Genomic DNA, 18,153 nt, shown 5'->3' on the forward strand with positions numbered 1-18,153 from the left:
GCGCTCGTCAGCGGGGAGGAGCAGTTCCAGCTCCTGTCCTCAATCAGGCCTGCGTCCCTTCTCTTCCTCCCACTTCGCTTCCCGCCCTCGATGCCTGCAGAGCTGGGTATCGCGGCAGCCAGCACCAGGTGAGAGAGCAAAGCTGTGGGGTGTGGAGTTTAGGGGACCCCGACTGGCTGAACCCTCGAAGTTCCGCCTGGGAAGTGGAGGAGTTCAGGGTCGGCCACGGGAGAGTGCGCTAGCTTCCTTCGCCTGCAGCTGTTGGCCTCTGGGTTGGTCTTGAAGGTGTCTGAAGCCTTGAGTTGCTGGGTGCGGGTGGGAGGTTATGGGGGAGATTCTACCCACCATTTCCAGCCATCTCCGCGCTTACACACCGACAGCTAGATTTGTTTAAAAAACAAAAAAAGAGGAAGGGAGGGAGGGAGAGGGAGGGGGGAGGAAGAAAAGAAAAAGAAAGAAAAGGAAAAAAAAAGAAAAAAGAAAAGAAGGGAAGTGGGCAGTGCCAGTCCACGAGCGAGGCCCTGCCTTCTTTTTGGGAACCCTGCATGGGAAGACTTGGAGTCTTGCCTGGGCCTCCACACCTCCTCCCCAGGATTGGTCAACGGGGGTGCCATGCGCCACAGCAGGAGGGAGCTGCAGGTGTCAAAGGTGGGTTTGCTCCCTCAGATCAGTGACAGGGTACCCAACTACCCTGAGTTCCCGTCTCGTAGTTTTGGGGCCTCGCGATCCGGGATCAGATCTCCATCTGCATCACATTCTTTTCTTCTCTCTGGATCCCTGGCCTTAGATTGAAACTCTCCACACTCCTCCATCTGAAAGGCGACCCGAAAGCCCTGCCCCCAGTTCGTGGATTCGACCCGACCCGCAGCTGGAACGTTCGCGGTGGCGGTTTGCTCGCGGGACGCCAGAGTCCGGAGCCAAGGCTTTATTTGGAGCCTTGTAAGGGGCGGGGCCTGTTCTCTGAGAACCTGGCTAGGACCCCCAAGCTCAGAGTAGGAGGGGCGCCCTAGGCTAGTTGGGGTGGGGTCTTCTGTCTTTTCTTATGATGCTGCTTGGTGTCTGCAATGGACCCTAGAAGAAGGACTAGAGAGTCTGGGAATTGATTGGTGGCTAGGTAGAGATGCCTGTCCTAACTGCGGTCCTCCGCATTCTTCCCACGCTTGCCTTGTCAGACTCTCCAGACCGGTCCGTTGGCACTTGGATGTTTCCCAGGCCAAAGAAGACTTGTAACGGGGGACGGGGGCGGGGGGGGGGCGCAGTTGGGCTTGTTTTAGCCCGCTGTCGAGATGAGATTAGGTGACCTTAAGGACCATCCCAAATTCAACAGTGCAAGCTGTTGCATTAACGATATAAATGTGTGTAGGAGTTGGTTCTCCCCTGGCTAAGAGGCGAGAACTCATTTTAGCACTGGACTCTGTGGTGTAGACAGCGCTAAGGTATGTTTCCTCACTGTAGCGCATAGTAGGCATATGGTAAATAAATCGAGGATCTCGGTGATTTTTGGCACGGTGACAGAATCTACTGAGCACAAGTAAGTGAGATCAGGAAGTTGGCAGCAAGGAGATACGCAGAGATCCCATTCTGTCCAATCCAGACAGGTGTTCTGGAAAACCTAAGAGTAACGTTGTAATTTTTTTTATTTGAAAACTCAGCTGGAGTTAAAAGTGTATCTGATTTGGCTCATTACCTTCATGAAAATGCATAACAATGTGAAGACAGTCTTGCAAATTCCAGGCTGTCAGAGTGACAGAAAGTAATTGTGCCAAGGCCTTGGGGACAGGTACTGTGAGTGAGGAGGACCTCGCCACACATAAATAAAAGGTGGCATTGTGCAAGGTGTTTGGGAGCCAAATAAAGAATAGAAAGCACCTAAGTCCCTGTTGTAGGAGAAAAGAAAGACTGAGAGGAGGAGGGGCTGAGGGAAGGGGCGGGAGACTTGAATTCAGTTTTCTTGCTTGTCATATGTTTTTTTCAATATTCAGGCTGAAAGACGTATGCTCTCAGAGATATATTTCTAGCTCTTTTTCTATACCGTGTGTGTGTGTGTGTGTGTGTGTAAAACAATGAAGTGTTTATAATAAATGGATTTAGTTTCTTCATCTTGCTGGTCATTATATATTATAAACAGGTGTGTGATACACATCCTCTGAGTATATTTTCATATATCATCTCATTGAGGTCCATGAAAAATAAATTGCTGGATCAAAGTTTGTGCGGCTTAAAAATTTGATAAATATTGTCAAGTTATGTCCATCTGCATGCCCGCCATCAGTGCATAGGGGATGGTACAGGCTCCTTGGGGACTACTAATGATTCAAGACACTTCCTGTTTCCTCCAGTGATAGCAAGAGACAGGCGACATGAGAGATTGGGCTACATGCTCCATCAAAGAACTTACTGGTAGAAGATATACTCTCAAGTGAGACTGGAGGACATTTCAAGATGGCCAAAGACGAGCCGCCAAGTGTCTCCAGAGACTTAGAGGTGCTGCGAAGGAAGCTGTGCTTGCTGCTAGATTCCTTCCAGAGCAACGCAAAGGTCAGTCTCCAACGCCATATATACTGGGAGTTAACACTGGTCTGAACAAGACAGAATGTTGTATCGTTCTCATAACAGCTTGCTGTGTCTGAGCTGTGGCCATGTTCTTTGTGGCTGCTAGAACATCAGCCATCATATCGACATCCAAGGCAACAGGACAGCGGGGGAGTGGGAGGACGATCGTTTTCAAGCCTCCTCCAGATGAAGTCACAGAATTGCAGAGCCCTTCCGGTTACATCCCATATCATGCAGAATTTTCTTGGCTAGCCACCCATCGTGGCAACTGCCATCCTTCAGCTGGATCTAAAGAGGCCACCCTTAGTCCACACGACAGACACTACTCTTTTCTTTGAAAACTTTGGTTCATCTGTTTCCCTAAGGGGCCAGCACATAGCTAGTTTCAGATTTGAATTCTGTGTTCCATTAGAAATTTATCATCCCCCAGAAATGCTACGTTAGCCACCCATACACTAAAATATTTCTGCACCTCACTAAGTAAGTGCTTCTTTGGAAGCAGTGGTTAATTTTAAGACTATATCTTAGTTGATATGAAAAATGGTATCATTTCAGCATGTAGTCATAAAAATTAATGGAAAAGAAAATATTTCACATTCCTTTTTGTATTGACTCTGAAATCTAGGCTTCTTTGAATTTACGGGACGATTGTGATGCAAATTAGCCACGTTTTCTGTTTTCACCACTCACTGCAGTGGGGTTTGAGATACTCTATTTCGTTTATCTGCGTCTGTATCTTTATTGATTTTTCCTGTATACCTTTCAACATTAAGCAGAATGCTAGGGTTGGGGCAATGGTTCAGTGGGTGTAGCTCTTGTCTGACTATCATGAGAATGTAAGTTTGAGTTTCCAGATCCACATACAGATGGTGCAGAAGCACATCTCTATTCTCCCAGGGCTTCTATGGCAAAACAGGAGGTGCAGACAAGAGGATCCTGGGGTGCTTATAGGCCAGCTAGCCTGTCTTGTTCACTGCAAAACAACAACAAAAGCCCAAGGAGATCCTGTTACCAGCAACAAGTAGAAGGCAAGGGCCAACACCTAAGGCTGTCCTCAGACCTCCGCATGGGCACTCACATACATGAAAACACACACGCTCACTTACATTGTGTATACATATCACAAAAAAGATTTTTAAAAACAGTACTAGCTGGCTAATACTATTACCAATTCATTGTGTGTCTTTCTAGACTTCTATACCATGTACACATAAAAGTACGCATGCATATAAAGTGATGGGAACTATTTTGTGATTTTATTTTTTCTATTGGACAGCACACTTCACCAGCTTCTGTAAAACAAATACTAAAGTCATATGCTTTACAGGGGTCTTCTTTGGACTTGCTTCAGAATGCATTTGGCATACTGTCGACTTACCAGGCTGCTTTTAAAATGGACAGGCAGGTTCTTAGTTAGTTGGCAGAGACTCTTTACTGAGTTAGCTCAGTAAGGAAGGTCCTCATGGCCTTTGCACATTGCAGTTCATTCTCATGACTTGAGAGAGATCCAAAGTCATCTCAGACACCGGATTTGCAGATACCAAACAAACCGTTGGTTTTACAGGAATAAGGAGCACAGGTACTTCAAGCCTCTAGTCATAACAGATCAGTATATGGTCCTTACTTTATGTGTATTTTTGGAAAGATGCGTTGATGTATATAATGCACACTGTTGGTTGTCAGCACTGAACACAGGGCCAGCGGCAGGCTGCTTCATGCCTCAAACCCACACACGTCTTCTTCAGAAGAAACAGTAACAAAAAGATACTGATGGTAGTGGTCATGGCGCTGTGCATTTTAAATAATGAGATTGACAAGCAGAAATAAAAACTGAACTTTGTGGCGTTAAATAGGCCACGATGTCATAGTTTGGTTCTTCAGTGTCCCAGAGAGGCCCCCATGCTAAAGGCTTGGCCAAGGGCTTGGTTGTTGTGGGGAGGTGGTGAGACCTTCTTGAATTTCAAGTTCAAACCATAACAAGCTGGAAATGTTCCTGTCCATTGACTCAGTCTTGACATCAGAGATGCTCAAAGGACTGATTTTAGGTTGCAGATAAATTAGTGAGTAGAAAGTCCTCAAACACAGGATTCGCAGATTAGAAGGACTGTGTGTTTATTAACTGGTTAAGCCCTAACTAAACTCCAACCTTGTCCCAGCATTTAGTGCATCTTAGTTAATATTTATATGCACTTTCAAAACAGATGAACTTCTTATTCTTTCCTTTTGACAACTCAGCAGTACACACTGGAGTAGGTATGGGCTAGATAATTACCCTTCTAGCCTACTCCTAGGAACATGGGGAAATTGACAGTTCTATGGGCTGGTGTTCTCAGATAGTTTTGAGATGAAATTATTTCTCTTACAAGTTTTTAGTATATTATGTTAATTGTCTTATTAAAAATATTCATTTTGGGCTGGAGGGATGGTTCAGCGGTTCAGAGCAGTGGCTGCTCTTCCAGAGGTCCTGAGTTCAATTTTCAGTAACCACATGGTGGCTCACAACCATCCATGATGAGATCTGGTGCCCTCTTCTGGCCTTCAGGCAGACGTACAGGCAGAACACTGTATACATAATAAATAAATAAAAAATAAATAAGTATTTTTTTAAAAAAGAAAAAATATTCATTTTATGTGTATGTGTGCACTCAGTGGTATGTACCTGAATGCATGTATGTGTATCACATGTGTGCAGTGCCTGCAGAGGCCAGAAGAGGGCACTGGATCCTTAGAAGTGGAGTTACAGGCAACTGTGGGCTGTCCCATGTGGATTCTGGGAACTGAACTCAAATGCTCTCTTAACTAGTGCTTTCTCCAGCCACAGGTCACACTAATGCAAAGTGAGTCTGGAGGGAGGAGGAGAGCAAAGCACCTGTGACCAGCCTCAGTCTCTGTTCCGGATTTTGGTTCATGGTTTTAGACCATCCTGGGACAGAGGGCAGGATAGAACAGAGTAACTCACTCGTATCATGGTAGACAGTCAGCAGGGGAATGAGGTGGGGACAGACAGACAGACACACAAAGATACACACAGAGATTGCTTCAGGAATACATAGGGTAGAATGTAGCCCCAGGAACAAGTTCCCAGTGGTCCTCTTCCAGCAGCAAGGCTCTCTCCTGTAGTCTCCACAACTGCCCAAACCAGTGTGAGCAGCTGGGGGCCACGTGAGCCTGCAGGAGCCACTTTATATTCAAATCGTAACAAAAGCATCACTAACACACAGTGGTGGTGATCCCCGTGAGTAGTAAGACCCTTCAGTGTGTAATGTTTATGTAATAGTGAGTTGAGTGTAACCACACCAGACGTAATTTGTATTTTTATTTTTGTTTGGTAGGGTGCTGTTTTTTTTCATACTGAAGTGCGGGTCTTCAGAGTAATTTACATGTGCCCCTAGAACATCAACAAAGGACATCCGATAGACATACCGTAATTTATATAGCTGTCCCTTGTCTCTGGGAAATGGAGACAGTTTCTTTCCCCCTTGTAATCTGTGCTCTTCACTCACAGTTTAGTGAGCTCTTTGAACTTCAGATGAGGCTAGATAGGCCTCCAGATGGAGTGGGCATGAGATTGCTCCAGCCTGTCCGTAGTGCATGGCCAGTTCTTAACAGTCTTACTTCTAGAATTCAAGAGACAGGAACCTGCTTAAAATAGTTTAAACAGGCAAACAGGTAGGGCCTTCCATGACTCTAGGAGTCTTTAAGGCTTCCTCATGAGCCATGGAAGAAGTAGAGAAGGGCTGTCTCAGGACTAGAGCCAGGGTCAGGCTGGTGCCTGGTGCCAGGAGTAGCCTCAACACGCCCTCTTCCTTGGGCTGTGTAGCTTCTCACATTAGTTCCCTGTGTATTCGCTTCATTCCCAGACTGCAGCCCACTCCCCTTGGCTTTCCCATTGATGTGGGCAAACACGGTTGTTTGGGCAGGGACCTTCTTTCCTCACATCTTCTTTAGCACCTGTTGGAGATCTAGAAGTTTCAGCTCCCTGTTCATAGAAACACCAGTGTGGTTGGCGCCGTCACCTGTGGCTACCAGTGGCTGTTGGACTGGGATCTTTGATTTTGTTTGAAATGCATATGACTTATTGGATGTCCTCCCGCTGGGGGAGGGAGCAGTTTTCAGGGAAGCAGAAAGAGTGACTGGGTGACCAGGTTGGCATCTCCTGATGTGAATTATCTGTGATAGATGATTTTCTTCTCATGTTGGACCTGTCCTGACACGAGGAAGATTTTAGAGTCCACCTTTCAGGAATCTACATGTTATAGATCATGAGCCATAGATCATGTGCCAAGATCATGTGCCAAGATCATGTGCCAGCAGGCACCCAGAGCCTAATCTGAGACAGGCTGTTGTAGTATGGCCTTCTGACTTGGTATCACTCATGTAACGATCCTGACTGCTGTCGCTGTCCCCTGCCCACTGGGGCATTCCCATCTGAGGCAGGAGAATGGTCTTACATTCTCACAGTGGAGTTTTCCTGGCTGTGAATAGTCTCAGGAGAACCATTGTGTCTCAAACCCTGACCACGGGGCCTGACTCTAGAAACTCTCCTGCTAGCGTGCATTTATAAATAAACAGCCCTTGTCCGACCTTGGGTACATTAATTCAATCTGTTTCCAGCTCCTCTTATCTGGAATGAGCAACACCAGGCCTTGGGCTACTGGGAGGATTATCTGGATGCCATTTGAGAAGGTGTTTGCCCTGAGCCTGGCTAATGCTGGTGCCATTCTCTCAAAGTCTGGCATCCTGGGTTGTTGAGTGCAGCTCACATCTGTAAAGCATGGGCCGGAGGCCCATCTCTACCTCCAGGTTAGCGATGGAAAATCACAGGGCATGCCACAGCCTGCTGGGGTCCCTCACTTTCTATCCTCCCATTTGCATGCTGTCTGTGACCAGGAAAATGAAACGTCGTGATGTTTGAAGCCTTTGGACTTGGGTACTGTTACTGCTGCTCTCCAATTATCTGCCCTGCAACTTTGTGGGAAAATACGTGAAGACATATATGGCAAGTCTGAAATGTCAGGGGCTGAGTCAGACAGGCACCTTTAGAGGAGAAGGCCTTACTGACATACTTTCAGAGTAGCCTTTGTTTTTCTTCAGTTAAAACTTACTGAAAAAAAAAAATGGGCCTTGGGGGGTGGGTCAGCCGGTAAGGTGCTTGAGGACTTGAGTTCAATTCTCAGAACTGTCATTAAAGAATGCAGGAGTAATGGCTTATACTTATATTCCAGTATTGGGGAGGTGGAGTCAGGTGGATCTCTGGGGCTCAGTCGCCTGCCGGTTTAGCCTACTTGGTGAGTTCCAGGCTAGTGACAGTCAGATAGACAGAGACTGAGGAACAGCACTCGAGGGGATCCTTTGGTCTCCAAATGTGTTGCACACACATGTGCACCCAAGTGAGCATGAACATGCACACACACACACACACACACACACACAGAGAGAGAGAGAGAGAGAGAGAGAGAGAGAGAGAGTCCCAGAGGAGTTTACGTCTCTATTTTGAGTGACATGAGCTGAGTGTCCTAAAGTGCTCCTGTGTGCTCTTTTCACCTTTTGAACGTGCACTTTGTGACCTTGAGTTAAGCCATGAAATTAATTTTAACAAAATATCTCAAGAAACCAAATGTATCCCTGTTGCAAGGAGCAGCTTGTTCATTCTGACCGCCCAGAACTAAAATAATCACACAGAAACTGTATTAATTAAATTACTACTTGACCCATTAGCTTTAGCTTCTTATTGGCTAACTCTTACATCTTAATTTAACCCATTTCTATTAATCTGTGCATCACCATAAGGTCGTACCCTACCAGCAAAGTTCCGGCATGCCTATCTCTGGCGGCAGACCCATGGCGTCCCTTCTGCCTCTGTCCTTCTTTCTCCCAGCATTCAGTTCCATCTTTCCTGCCTCCCTAAGTTCTATCCTATCAACAGGCCAAGGCAGTTTCTTTATTCATTAATGGTAATCACAGCACACAGAGGGGACTCCCACATCATATCTCAAACTATAATTTAAGACTGTAATTATCATGAGAAATAATTAATGAGATAGCCTAGATTTTTTTTCCCCTCAAACACATAGAGCATTTCTCATGCAGGTGTTGTATTTCTATGGGAAATAGTTTTTCTCTCTATAGCATTTACAAAATTTATCTACCCCCCTCTCACCTCAAATCCTTAATGAAGGATGGTCTCAGAGGCGATTCCTGGTGTGGTTACAGGTTGGGAGGCAGCATGGATAGAAGACATTGTGAGTGGTATGCTGGAGGAGGCAGTGCTGAAGCCCAGGTCCATGCCTGTGGCTGCTCTGAAGGGCCTTATCTGTTTAAACAAGGTGAGCCCATGCCTGGCTGCCTTTACCTGAGCTATAGATTCTCCTGTTTCTCACTTGCCCCAAGTTCCCACCCTTACGATTACTTGGCTAGAAGTCTGTTGCCAGGAGAAGTATGTGATTTGGAAAGATGCTCTTCTGATAATGGCACTTCATTTCAGCCACTGGCCTGCCAGCCCCAAAGGAGCGAGACACAGGAAAGACCAGTTTTCAATGCAAGAAGCGCTCCCCACTCAGCTTTTATTTTTAATTTTTATGTCACTTTTTGTTTTGTTTCGTTTGAAAAAAATATTTTTCATACACTATATTTCATCCTGGTTTCCTCCTCCCCCTCCTTTTTCTCCTCCCAGAGAGTAGGCACCCACCCAACTCCATGCCCTTTCTCTCTCTTTAAAACAAACAGGTATCCTGGTCAGTGGTGGTGCACACCTTTGAATTCCAGCATTTGGGAGGCAGAGGTAAAGGCAGGCAAATCTCTGAGTTTGAGGTCAATCTGGTCTACAGTTCCAGGGCTACACAGAGCAATCCTGTCTCAAAACAAACAAACAAAACAAAGCAAAACAGCCAATCCTAGAACTAACAGGCAAACAAAAATCAAAGCATTGTAAACAAAAAGAAAACAACACAAGAAACACACACAAAATCCATAAAAACACAAAATTGGAAACCATAATATACAAGCTAAAGGCCAATAAGACAAAAAAATTCTTAAACAAAACAATATGAGACAAAAAGTCTACAAAAATACCATTGAGTTCATTTCATGTTGGCCTTCTACTGCTGGGCATGGGGCCTACTCATAAGCCAGTGAGACTCCCTTGGAGAAAACTCTTTTTTTTCATTGTAACTGGATAGCTTCTTGGTTAGGGGTGGAAGTTCATATGCATCTGACCCTCTCAGTGTTGGGATACCGTCCTCCTTGAAATTGTGCAGGCCCTGTGCCTGCTGCCAGTTCATACGTGCATCATTCCTGCTGTGTCTGGAAGACACTGTGTCCTTGGAGTCTCCAATCTTTCTGCCTCCTCTTTCACATAACTCCGTGAACCCCAAGGGAGGGGTTTGGAGAAGGCATCCCATTTAGGACTGAATATTCCCAAGTCTCTTATTCTCTGTAATTTCCAGTTACATGTCTCTGTATTAGTTCCCATCTGCAGGAAAAAGTGTCTCTGCTGATGGCTGAGTGAGGCGCTGATCTATGAGTACAGCAGAATGTAGTTAGGAGTCATTTTATTGCTGTTTCTTCAGCAGAACAATAGTATTTGGTTTTCCCCTAGGCCTATCTAGTCTAGGTTCTTGGCCACAGGAGCAATGTCAAGCAAGGGTTCCACCTTGTGGAGTGGGCCTTAACTCCAGTCGTGAAGTGGTTACTCCCATGGCATTTGTGCCACTACTGCACACGCAGGCAAGGCACTGCTATAGACTGCGGAGCTTGTAGCCGGAATGATGGTTAATTTTCTAGAGGAAAGTTTTTGAATGATGGGATCTTTCAGAGAATGGGCGTCAATGCCAGTAATAAGGAGGGTGAAGCCCTGAGACCTGAAAACTGAGGGGGATGCTCATCCTTGTAGGTTTGACTAAGACCAGCTCTGCACTAAAGCAGCCTTCTCCATGGAGTGTGGTCTCCATTTCTTAACCTGGTAAAGGTGGGTAACCTGTTTATTAAAGCAACATATGGGTGCCATCATCAGTCTGTGGCCAACTATAGCATCCAGGTTGGTACCATAGAAGCATTGAGGTTGCAAGCCAATGTATGCATTTGGAGTCAAAGATTTTAGCTTTGAATATCTAGGATTTGTCCCTTGGAAACTGGATGCCCACAAATTAGCCACTTAGCCCATTGCATCTCAAACTTGAATGCATACACAAAGCACCTGGGCTCTCGTTGAAAAGCAGAATTGGATGCAACAAGTATCAGGTGGAGCCTAAGGCTCCCCATCTTCACTAAGCCCTTGAGAGATGCTGAGTAGCTAGGACTTAACTCCTCTGTTCTTTTGCGACCCTCATTATGAGAACTTTGGCTGCAGAGCGGTAGGCACATTGCACACATAAGAGGGTGTCTTTCAGAGAGGGTGTGTGCTGGGCAAGAGAGCAGCGACATGACCTTTCCTCCTCTCACAGATCTTGACACTGGTGGGAACCTCACCCTTGCCACCCTTCCCACAGATTCCTTATGTTGCTGCCAGGTACCTCACGTCTTGGGAGATGTTTCATATTGATGTCTGGGAGCCTCTGACTTGCCGGAGGCCTCTGACTGTGGCCGTACTTCCCACAGCTGAGGCAGATCAGCTCAATCTGAGGTTTGGACATGGCACTTAACCCTGGCTCTCTGTCCTTTGCCTACAGGTGGTTGCCTTCATGAAGTCCCCGGTGGGTCGGTACCTGGACAGGCATCCTTTCCTGGCTCTCGCCGTGCTGATGTTTGTTACCATGTCAGCCATCCCTGTTGGCTTCTTCCTGCTCATCGTGGTGCTCACCTCCCTGGGTGCTCTCATGGGGGCCATATTACTGGAAGGTACTCTGCCCTAGGTTATGGGGAAGTAACTCAATAAGGTGGACAGTATTGAACATCTGCCATTTTTTATCAAAGACTCCTCTTTCTGGTGTAAGGCAGCTTGTCAGAGTAGCTAAAACACAGGCTCTCGTGTTCCATCAGCTGCCCATCACCACTGTGATTTAGGGCGTGACTTACTCCTTCCAGGCTTTAAATTGGACAGGCGACAAAACAAGCAAGGAGATTCCAAGTGTAACATAGTTTGTGAACAGTGGGGAATGGAAGCAACCAGAGGCCCCATCGGCTGATGCCAGAAGCCGAGGCCTAGCCAGGTGTGGACCTTCTGCCATTATGATTTTTAATGGGAAATCTCCCGACTTCAAAAATCTGAGTTAGCTGCCAGTATTTTAGATACCCTGGCCCAGGGCCCTCTCAGTTTCTGTGCATTTCAGGTGAAGGCACCTCCTAACCACGCTTTCCTCCTAGGACTGATTATCTCTGTGTGCGGCCTCTCACTGCTCTGCATCCTCTGTGGCTTGGGCTTCGTGTCGCTTGCCATGTCAGGGGTAGCCATGATCTCCTATGTGGTTGTGTCCTGCCTCATGAACTACTGGTTTTCTCCCAGGTAAATGCATGTCAATGGAACAATTAATCTTGGGTATTTGGGGGATCCACACAGATAACTCTCTAATCCCACTTGGTGTCCAGCAGCTAAATTATAAGCTGCAGGTGCTCCTCACGGTTTCCAATTGACATTAGCTGTCAGCTCCATATTTCCAGATGTGTTTCATACATACACACATGCACACAAACATTGATGCCCTTGTCCACCGCCCACTGAGCTCATCTTGCAGCTGTAGTAGCTTCGTCAGACAGTTACTAATTCTTCTAAAAAGGATATCTGTTTACTTTACAAGGTCAAATGGGGTCATTTAGGAGGTTTGGGAGGAAGACTAACCCATCAGGTAGCCACACCCACCTCCCAGGGTGGTACAGGAGCTGGGATGCTGCTATCCTCGCCATCTACCTTGGTCTCCTCTGTTTGTCAGTGCGAGCATCTCAGCACAGTGAGCAAGGCTCATGTTTACTCTGTGGAGTCCCCCCCCACACCCGCCCACAGTGTGGCTCCTGGGTCTCAAGGAACAGTGACCTTTTTAGATGCTGGAGGGAAACCTAGCAGTGCTGAAGTGTTAGGGAGACATAATGTGCTACCTCCTGATACTCAGGGCTTTTCAGAGGCATCTTTTTTGATACATGATCTTTGTGCTGTGTATAGATTTTTGATTCTTAAGTTCCCATGTACGGAGTCTCTCTTGTACTTCATTAATTTCTGCTAATTTGATGACTGTGGCTAAGGTATTTGCTCAGTGCAGAATCTCTGTTGAGCACTTCCCAGCCTCATCTCGTTTAACCCTTGGGGTGAACCTCATTCTGTGAGAGGGAAATGAAAGGCAAGTGCACATGCTAAGAACAGGCGAGAAGGAACTTAAATCTAGGTCGGCTGAGTCTGGTAAAACTCTCAGCCAAAATATAAAGCGGCTATAAAACATAGTCAACAATCTCTGGAAAGAGGCAGATAGTAAAGATTCTAGGGCATTTCGACTGTGGTCAGCCTCTCAGCTTGCTGCTGTACCATGAGAGCAGATAATAAGCAAATAAACTGGTCTGGCTGTGTTCCAATAAAACTTTATTTAAACTTTACAAAAATAGATGGCTTGCCAAAGTTTGCCCCTATGGCCATAATTGATTTGCTAGTCCATGCTCTAATAAAATCCACTAGCACCCTTGAACATCTTAACAAAAGTTGGCTTTACCACTTGCCTAACATGTTCAAGGACCTGGGTTTGATCCCCAGCATTCCCCCTTCCCTCCCAAAAGTTTATCCTGTCATTACTTTTTGTTGATGTGCCTGTGATTTTAAATTGCTCAAGGGTTGTTCTCACAAGATTGCTTAGCTGATAATCCCTGGAATCACACCAGTTTCTCAGAAGTTGCTTTGATCACTATCAGCTTTCAAGGACACACAGTGCCCTATTTGGCTTATTGAGGGCAATGCTTTAGAGCTAAAATCCCTCCATCTCTTTGAACTCTGCTTTAATTAGGCTACGTGCTTAAAAAGTACACCGCAGAAAGTAGCATAATGAGATGCTTGGGAGAAGCTCAGGTGGAAGCTACAAGAGTAGGAATCTGAGTTTGGAATCCCAGAACCAACATGAAAATGCCAGCAAGGTATCCACTCGTAATCTCAGCAGTGGGGAGACAGGGATAGTTGGGTGGCTGTGGCTTGCTGGCCAACCAGCCCGGCCTATTAGAGAGTTTCAGGCCAATGGGAGACCATGTCTCAAAGGATGTAGACAGTGTTCTACACACACACATATACACAAACACACATACACACTGAAAGACAAAAAAAAAAAAGCACAATCAGAATGGTGTTTGTCAGTGGAGAGGCTCAACCCTATTCTTCCTGTCTCCATTTTCTTCCCGAGACATCAGGCTCCCATTTGGGCAGAGATTCTCAACTTCCTGTTCTCAGGAATCACTTCACCTTCTCAAAGGCTACTGAAGCATCCAAGGCGTGGGTGCAGAGCTTTGATAACAGTCCCACTGCAAGTTACAGCAGCAACTATAGAACTGTCTGTCCTCTTAAAAGGAAAAATACTAACCATCTAAACAAAAAACATGTTAATGAAAAAAATGGTTGTATTTTATAAACAAAATTAATTTAGCCAGGTCACAGGTCACATTGTCTTATATTTTATCAATAGCCTTCTCTATTTTTTCCTACCTCCTGCTGTCTAGCCAGGGCTGGCCTGAAACTCATGATATAGTTTAGGTTAATCTCAGTTTCTTGATCCTCCTGCCTCAGCACCCTTCCCCAAGTGCTGGAACTACAGGTGCACAGTGCCACCCTGGCTATCATAGTTTTCTTAACTATATGCTTTGGTGGAAGTAGCAAGGCTAGCCTTTGTACCTCTGTTCATGTGGTCTGGAGGAAATCTTTGGAGAAGCTGGACCCTCATAGTGCAGTGGGGAAGGGGAACCTTCTCCAGAGGACTGTGGATGCTCTCTGATAGTATAGCTGAACTCCATAATGATTCTTGCTTCTAATTTAGTGAAAATGTGACATTGTTTTTCACTCTTTTACTAACATAGTCTGAGCAGATCTGTACCACACAGGGTTATGTGACTCGATGCCTTGGTATGAAGGGTCAGTTCACTGAATCACGTAGCTCTTCCACATGTTATGTGAAAACTCCCCTGTTCCTCTGTGAGATAACAAGAATGGAAAGAACATAGAAGGTGTTATGATAAATTAGATGCTGTGTTAGGAAAATCTTTAACACTCAAGATAAAGATAGTCCCGCATTGACTGACCCAAAGTACAAGAGATCAAAGAGGAGCTACCAATTTGTTCTATGACTTAATGGGTTTGATCCTAAACTGAAAGATGAAAAAGGAAACAAATTCTAATATGGCCTTACTTAGGGAAATATACTAGACAGTTTCTCAGCAACACATTGTGATCTTCTCTGTAGATAATCTTAATGTCAAAGATGCTGGAGAGACTTCCTAGGGCCTGAAGGCTAGGGTAGGGGGAAGTAAGGGGCCAGGGCAGCATGTGCCTTTGTAGACCACACAAATCATTCACCCCACGTCACCCTGGGTCTTTCCAAATAGCCAGAGTGTGCCTGACTTCCCCCTACCCCACTCCATCCAATTACTGCAGACTGAATTCAGAATTTAGGCTTCAGAGGCAAGCATTCTCTAGGCCTTTAAAGTTATTGTTCTTGAGCCAGGTGGTGGTGGTGCACTCCTTTAATCCCAGCACCTAGGAGGCAGAGGCAGGAGGATCTCTGTGAGTTTGAGGCCAGCCTGGTCTACAAAGCAAGTTTCAGGACAGCCAGGGCTACACAGAGAAACCTTGTCTCAAAAATCCAATATATATATTCATCCTTAAATTTTGACATAAACTCTCACAAAGTTGATCAGGCTGGCCTTAAACTCACTCTGTAGCTCAGGCTGGCCTTGAAACTGAAACGTCCTTCCTGCCCTAGCTTCCCAAACAGCTGGGATTGCAGAACCTGTCACACTGCCCAGTGCTTCTTCACACACTTGCTTACAAAAAGAAAGAAGAGCAGAGCAAAGGTTCCTTGTTTTTGATTTGTTTGTTTTGGCTTTTTTGTTGCCAGGTAGAAATGTTTTTGGTGGCAAGTAATTACAAACAAAATAGCCTGAGGTAGATACTAACTCAAATAAGGTTTTGTTTTTATTGGATAACCAAGAGATGGAGACAACCCAGGAGGGCTGGTACAACAACTGTATGGTGTCACCAACATACCGAGTGTCTTCTGCCTTTCTTCGCTGCCATCCTTAGCCTGTGGGTTTGCCTCCACATGGCCGTAACTGGTACAGCTCTCCAGGTACAAACATGTTCGGGGGAGGGCACCGGTGAGAGATCATGAGCGTGCAAACGAGCCCAAGAGACCCGTTCTCCCAAGTGAAGTCTTTCCCTAGTGCTCTTCCTCATTCTCCCCAAAGACACATCATTAGCTAGACCTTCGTAAGGTGTCAGTCAGCTTGGACAGGAGTTCAGCTTTCTTACCTTCTGTGACAAGAGTTCATAGAACACACCAGCCAAGAGTGCGGCACACGTGCTGGGCCATTCTTGGTGTGGCTCCTAAACTAACCATTTTGTCCTTTCACACAACAGGCCCCTGACACAGCAGCATGCCAACACCAACTGTCAGCTGGCTATGAAGTCTGCAGACTTTGAGGGGCTCTACCAGGAATGACAGGCCGTACGGAACCAGAGGTTGCTTCCTAAGCATGCTGGGAAAGCTCTTCGCCTCTCTGCTTGGGTCATAGCTCAGAGAGAGGGCTGGATGCTTGCTCTGCTGCACTGTTCACTGTGTCTAAACTGCAGTGGCCGGAGCCACCTCCCCAGCCCTCCCCAGCCCTTCCCAATCCCCAGTATGCAGTTTTGACCTTAGCAGAGTCCCAGGCTTCTAGAACTGGGAAGCTTGACCACCAGGGCCACTGGGTTGAGTCCTAGGTCCCATTTGGGGTAAGGTCACTTGTTTTTGAAGTTTAGTTTCATTTTATTGTGAGGGGGGGAGGATGAAGAAGAGCGTTTTCTCCAGTCATTTGAAAGAAGAGGTAAAAGAAATAACCCAAAGAGAGTCAGCTCTCCTGCCTGTATTGCTTTTCTATCAGAAAGAGCAGCAACATCTGGGGATTGTGGGCTGACTTGAAAAGCAGTCTTAACCTTGCAGCTAGGAGTCCTTTAGTCTCAAGGCCTAGTTGTGGAGTGCCTTGATCGTCGGCGTATTTGTACTTGATATGTTTATATTGTTTTTAAAAGAATTTGCCCTGTCAAGCCATTTCTTGACAAACAAACAAACCAAGCACATACTGAAGACTACAAAGCAAACAAACAAAAAAGCCTGTGTGGTTTCCTCTTTACAGTTATTAAATATTTATTTGGTTCTTGCTATGCCTTCTCTCCTACTCATTTCCATATGTCAGACATGCATTAATTAGATGTTTGCTATCATGACAAAAGACCAGAGATAATTATCTTCATAAAGGAAAAACTGTGGCTCGCGGTTTAGAAGTTCCAGTACAGAGTTCATTAGACCTGTTGATTTGAACCCGTGATGGCTCAGTACATGCTGGGGTTCCTGATGAAGGCCTGCTCACCTCATGGTGGCTAGGGAGCAGAAAGAAGAGCCTGGGGTCCCAATATTTAAGGGCAGCCCCTAAGGACCTAACTTCCCATTGGGCCCCATTCTCTATCCTTTTAGCACCATGGTCTGGTGACCAAGGCTTTAACACATGGACCTCGGAGCAACATAAAACCGCAGCAATTTTTCTGTTGATTTCACAGCCCATCCTGTGCAATTTTGGGGCCCTGAGTTACTTTTCAGGTTGTTGTGAGCAAATACCCAACAAGTTGCTGCATTAGGGCGCAAAGGCTCATCTGGCTTACAGTTAATGGCACTGCGGCCCATCCTGGCGGGGATGGAATGGCTTCAAGTCACATTGCACATGTAGTCACGAAGCATTTAGAGGACTGGAAATTGAGCTCGGCTGAGAACCTCAGGGCCTGCCCCTGGCAAGTACCAGGAGCTGAACACCTGAGTCTACGGGGGACTTCTCACACTCAAACCACAGTACACAGCTTATTCAGTTGCTAGAGACAACACGCAACTCAAAGCTGTTTTCAAAGGGGTTGGAGTGATTTCACGCAACCAAAACCCGTGGGCAGATCTTTGCTATTGTATTTGAGACAGGGCCTTGCTGTAGTCCAGGCTGGCTACAGGATCATGCATTGTGAAGATCTAAAACTCATTTGATTTCACCTCAATTTCCTTATTGTGCACCTTTTTTTTTTCAGCAGGTGTATCCCACACAGTATTCTCTTCAGCTCTTTGTTGCACTTTGTACTCAACTAGAAAGTTGCTCTGTACATGCAAATTCCAGATTCGACTCTGATTGGATAGATCTGGGTCATGTGACCAACCTTGAACCAATCACAGTGGCCAGTATAATAGCATCTGCTTAAATGGCATGTGTATTCATGCAAGAGCTGGGAGAGGGCCTCCTAGATCACCACTTTGGTCCCACAGTTGGTGAGGTTGGCAAGAAGGAAGGAGACCCCAAAGGAATACCAGAAGAAAAGGAAGTTTGCTGGGAGAAATAGATGATGCCGCTGGCCCCAGTGGGACATAAAATTCTCAACTTTCCTGCATTCTATGCTTTCCAGCTTCACTTGACCCTAAA

The 18,153-nt window shown here is 45.9% G+C and overlaps 1 protein-coding gene across 3 annotated transcripts; it reads left to right on the plus strand.

Moving 5' to 3' along the window:
- Ldaf1 (lipid droplet assembly factor 1) lies at positions 1-16,864 on the plus strand. 3 transcript variants are annotated; one of them, XM_075972064.1, is made up of 6 exons: positions 1-128; positions 2,340-2,538; positions 11,220-11,388; positions 11,854-11,992; positions 15,629-15,791; positions 16,082-16,864. In XM_075972064.1, exons 2-6 carry the CDS (start codon positions 2,443-2,445, stop codon positions 16,142-16,144), a joined length of 630 nt encoding a protein of 209 aa, XP_075828179.1. In that variant the 5' UTR covers positions 1-128; positions 2,340-2,442; the 3' UTR covers positions 16,145-16,864. The 3 variants fall into 3 exon arrangements, with proteins under 3 accessions (XP_075828179.1, XP_075828180.1, XP_075828181.1); XM_075972065.1 differs by having other exon boundaries at positions 15,654-15,791; XM_075972066.1 differs by lacking the exon at positions 15,629-15,791.
- Positions 16,865-18,153: the final 1,289 nt, after the last annotated feature.

Source organism: Microtus pennsylvanicus, chromosome 5 (assembly GCF_037038515.1).
Source record: "Microtus pennsylvanicus isolate mMicPen1 chromosome 5, mMicPen1.hap1, whole genome shotgun sequence".
NCBI lineage: Eukaryota > Metazoa > Chordata > Mammalia > Rodentia > Cricetidae > Microtus > Microtus pennsylvanicus.